Source organism: Vanellus vanellus (genome assembly GCF_965231255.1).
Source record: "Vanellus vanellus genome assembly, chromosome: 1".
NCBI lineage: Eukaryota > Metazoa > Chordata > Aves > Charadriiformes > Charadriidae > Vanellus > Vanellus vanellus.
The window spans coordinates 165,553,603-165,555,288 of record NC_138905.1 but is presented as its reverse complement, the minus strand read 5'-3'; the positions used below and the strand labels follow the sequence as shown (position 1 = coordinate 165,555,288).

Genomic DNA, 1,686 nt, shown 5'->3' with positions numbered 1-1,686 from the left:
TAGCTCTTCAGCTCAGGTATTTAGGTGTGCAACTAATAATTAATGAAAAAAAAAAAAGTATTTACGGGGCTCACTCCAAACTTGGCATTTACAGAGAGCGATACCACCGAAGAGTCTCTTTTCTGACTCCTCGCTAGCAGGCAACCTGTAATTTTGGGGCTAGGAGCGGCTGGATTCGTGGGGAGGAGGAAGTTTTGGGGGCTGCGGATGCCTTTCCTTCCTTCTGCCAGCAAACAGCGATCCACGCCAGGATTTGCTTTCTGCTCCTGTATTTCGGCGATGCAATGTGTAGCACGTTTCTGTGTGTGTGTGTGTGTGTGTGATGTGTGTGGTGTGTGTGTGTGTGTATGTGTGTGCGGATGTGTGTGCGTGTGTGGCTCTCCCTCGCTGTGTCTGCCTCCAGGATTTCTCCCTGCCTGGCTCCGGAGGCTGCTCCAGCGCTGCGCGGAGCAGAGGTTTCCCCGGATCCCGTAAATACAGACACACGCATCCAGTGCACCACACGCATGCAGAGACACACACACACACACACACGCACAGGCAGACACACGGGCACGCACAGAGCCGCTGTCCAGTCCATCCCATCCCCACGCCGGCTGCTTTTCCCACCACCTCCAGCCGCGCAGAGGCGGCGGGCGCAGCTCGGCGGCGGATCGCGCTGCCGCTGGCCCGGGACTCCGCTCTCGCACCAACGCGCCCGCGGTTTCAATCTTCACAACCTACAGACAGATTTTTACCCCCCCCCCCTCTTTTTTTTCTCTCTCTCCCCCCGCCTCTTTTTTTTTTTTTTTCCCCCACCTTTTTTTTTTTTTGAAGGGGGGCGAGAGCGCTTTTGCATTTGGAGAAGGAGTCGCGGGGGGGGTGGGGGGGGCGGGGGACGAGGCTGCCGCTCTCCTGCCCCCGCCGTGCGCGCATGTGTGCGTGTGCGCGCCCATCTCCCCCCCACCTCGCAAAAGTTTGCCTCGGCGACCGGGGGGCTCCCGGACCGCCGCCCCCGCAACCGGGGGGCGCGGCGGCGGCGGCGGCGGCGGCGGCGACGCGGAGGGGCGGCGGCGCGGGACTTGCGCGCCGCGCGGGACTTGCGCGCCGCGCCATGCCGGCGGCGCAGGGGGTTGCGCGGAGCTGCGCCCCGGCGGGGCTGCTGCTGCTGGTGCTGCTGCTGGTGCCGGTGCCGCCCGCGGCCGCGGGGGCGGAGGGCAAAGCGCGGAGCTGCGGCGAGGTGCGGCAGGCGTACAGCGCCAAGGGCTTCAGCCTGGCCAGCGTCCCCTACCAGGAGATCGCAGGTAAGGGGGCCGCGGAGCGCGGAGGTTGGGGGGGGGGCGTGTGTGTGTGTAAGCGCACTTTCCGCGGGAGCGGGGCCGTTGAATCGCCGCGTTGTCTGCAACGGTGGCACCCCCGGGGGCGGGGGGGGGGGGGAGGGGGGCTTTCCCGGCGGGGGCGTGCGTGTGTGTAAATAGATGGAGAGATAAACATTAAAAAAAAAAACAAAAAACTAAGGAGGGGGATTTAAAAAAAAAAAAAAAAAGGCGGGTGGGGTGGGGTGGGGGACACACACACGACACGACACGGGACGCGGGCGAGCCTCAGCCGCGGTTCTGTTCGCCGGCAGAAACTTCTTGGAGAGTTGCGGGCGGGCTGCGGGAGGCAGCAGGCGGTTCCGCAGCGGGGGCTGCCCCCGCTGCCGCC

At 64.0% G+C, this 1,686-nt stretch overlaps 1 protein-coding gene across 1 annotated transcript in view; it reads left to right on the top strand.

The window, feature by feature from the left end:
- Nucleotides 1-913: 913 nt before the first annotated feature.
- GPC6 (glypican 6) overlaps nt 914-1,686 on the top strand; it is a gene marked incomplete at both ends in the record, with an annotated part of 788,000 nt that continues 787,227 nt past the window's right edge. The window contains one exon of the mRNA XM_082479868.1: nt 914-1,283. Within this exon, the coding sequence (XP_082335994.1) occupies nt 914-1,283 (370 nt within the window). The remainder of the gene's footprint in view (nt 1,284-1,686) is intronic.